General features: G+C 51.9%; 1 protein-coding gene across 1 annotated transcript in view; it reads right to left on the minus strand.

The window, feature by feature from the left end:
- The window catches only part of LOC100952479 (probable hydrolase PNKD), a 27,135-nt gene extending 24,798 nt beyond the window's left edge, over positions 1 to 2,337 (minus strand). Inside the window, exon 1 of the mRNA XM_012802192.2 lies at positions 2,164 to 2,337. Coding sequence (XP_012657646.1) covers positions 2,164 to 2,321 — 158 coding nt within the window. The 5' untranslated portion in view covers positions 2,322 to 2,337. The remainder of the gene's footprint in view (positions 1 to 2,163) is intronic.
- Between the last annotated feature and the right edge of the window lie 306 nt (positions 2,338 to 2,643).

The raw sequence follows: 2,643 nt of genomic DNA on the forward strand, positions 1-2,643 counted from the left end.
AAAAAAAAAAAAAAAAAAAATCCAGACACAGGAAAGCCCATAGAAATACTGAATTCTGTCTGGGTGAGGTGGCTCAAGCCTGTAATCCTAGCACTCTGAGAGGCCAAGGCAGGTGGATTACTTGAGCTCACTAGTTCAAGACCAGCCTGAACCAGAGCAAGACTCCCATCTCTAAACATAGCTGGGCATTGTGGCAGGTGCCTGTAGTCCCAGTTACTCCTGTAGTCCAAGTTACTCAGGAGGTTGAGGCAAGGGGATCACCTGAGCCCAAGGAGGTTGCTGTGAGCTATGATGCCACAGCACCCTACTGAGAGCAACAAAGTGAGACACTATCTCAAAAAAACAAAACAAACAAACAACAACAACAAAAAGAAATGCTGAATTCTGAAGGAGCTCTCTGAAAATTCCAATGTCAGATATTTGGAAACTCCCAAATCCCAAGTTCTAGGAATACCCAAACCCTCAAGTATCTTTGATGGGGATCTTGGGCATTCTGAACTCAGAAATTCTGATTCCACTTCCTTATGGAAACTTCTTTCTATCTTTCACTTCCTCGGACTGTTTGTATGAGTTCTAACTTACCAATTCTGAAAGGCAGAAGTATATTTAAAAATCCTTCCCTAGACAGGACTATAAAATTTCCAGAAATTTTGTGGGGAGAAATGTGTTTTTAAAAAAATCCTGCTCTTCTCTCCTCTGCTCTCTCCTCTACTTTCTCCTCCACTCTCCTCCTCTTCTCTCTCCTCTTTTCTCTTCTCTTTTTCTCTCCTCCTTGGTGCTGCTCTGCAGCCTCCCTCCCTCCACCAATAAAGACCTTTCATACAAGAAAAAAAAAAAATCCTAAGTATAGCCAACTATGCCAATATAATGAAACTGCCCTTATATTAAAAGCCAGTTGAACACTCCACTGGTGAGATTTGATAAATAAACATCAGGGTTACAAAAAAATAAATTAATTTAAAAAATTCCAAGTATGGAGATATATCTTATTACTCTAATGCTACCTGCAGAGCAATAGTAACTTGTAGTATTATGTGGAATGTGACCAACATTTGGGATATTAAAGATGTGAATATCCCAAAAGGCACAAACACAAGGACCCCTCCTTCCATGTTTCGCTAGATTTTTGTCCACTAGGTCTTTATATTTCCATTTATTAGACTGAGTGTGAGTGGAATGGTAGGCCTGAAGCTTCTGAAATTATCTGGGGTAGTCTGGGTAGGAGAAGGTGAATTGCACAATGTCTTCTCTGAAGCTCAGGAAATTCCCAGGCTTAGGCCTTCCCTACAACCTGGCCTGCGGCCAGGGCTCCCACAATTCCCACCCCCAACATCATTGTCCTTGAACTGGGGCATGAGGTTCTGCCCCATAACCCCGCCTAGTAGAGGAAGGATACAGGGGCCCTTACGCCTGTCTTCTGGTGCCTTCCCTGCCTCTCAGTGGCTCTGTGGCAGAACTGAGCTGGTTACCAGCCTTGCCTGGACCAGGAAGGAAGGGGCAGAGGGAGGTGAAAGGGAAAAGTGCAGAGGAGGGACTGACTGGTCAGTAAACCAGGTCAGTGAACCTTAGAGGTCGGTGAGCCTTGACAAGTTCCCCCAAGTCAGTCAAGTCAGATCTCACAGTCTGGGACTTCCACACAGGTTCAAGTGGGGGACTGAAGAAAAGGGACAGACTGACTCAAGCTTGGAGAGAAGCCCTACATAGAGTAGTGGGGAGTTGAGATAGGGAGAGGGAGGGACACATGGAAGGTTTCAAATGACCGTTAGATGGTCTGAGGCACTACTCTCCTGTACTTGCCCACCGGGGCGGGCGTCTGCCAACCTCAGCCCCTGGCAAGGACGGCCTTGCCAGCTCGGGATCCTGCACTACAGACCCCCTTTTCCAGCGCCTTGGTCTCCGGCCCCTTATCTGGCCCTTTTCTCCATGTGCAGTCTCACACCCTCTTCCCCGGCCACCCTGGCCCGCCTCCCCAGTCCTCCTTCCCTTGCACGTCTCAGTTCTCCTGCCTCCCAAATCCCCCAGATTCTCCAAGTTAGTGGCTTCTCAAGTCTTCCCAGTCCCTGTCCTCTAGCCCTGGATCCCTCTGCCCAAGTAGGGTCCCCCAGCCCCCTTTGCCAGCGCCCGCCTTCCCGCGCCTGCATCCCGCCAGAGCCCGGCACTAACCCGATTCGGAAGAGCAGCCGCTGGCTGCGCGCCATGAGCAGACGGCGAAGGCTCCGCAGCGCTCGGGAGCCGCGAGGGCTCACGAGCAGAACAAGGGCGAAAAGCAGCCCGGAGCCGGTGACCCACAGCCAGTTCGCTGACCAGTCTTGCCAAGCCATGCTGGGGGCAGCACCCGCACCGGCCGGGGGCGGGGCGGCCGTTGCTAGGCGACGGCCCGCCCCCAGCGGGGAACCTACAACTAGGGCCCCGCCCCTTCGCTGCCCGGCTAGTGGGGCTAGCCCGCCCCATCCCGCCCATTGGCTCGCCCTCGGGCTCACCTCTTCTCCACCCTAGAGGGGCTCACTGTCGAATGCCACCAGCCTAGGGAGGCCTGACTCCGCCCAGGCCGGCAGGCCGGGAGGTGGGGCCAAAGAGGACTCAGATCTGCACTAATCCGGTTCCACAGTCGCTTGAGTCCTGGGAAGCTACAGAAGCTGTCAG

Source organism: Otolemur garnettii, unplaced genomic scaffold (assembly GCF_000181295.1).
Source record: "Otolemur garnettii isolate 467f Iridium unplaced genomic scaffold, OtoGar3 scaffold00013, whole genome shotgun sequence".
In the NCBI taxonomy this organism is placed as follows: Eukaryota; Metazoa; Chordata; class Mammalia; order Primates; family Galagidae; genus Otolemur; species Otolemur garnettii.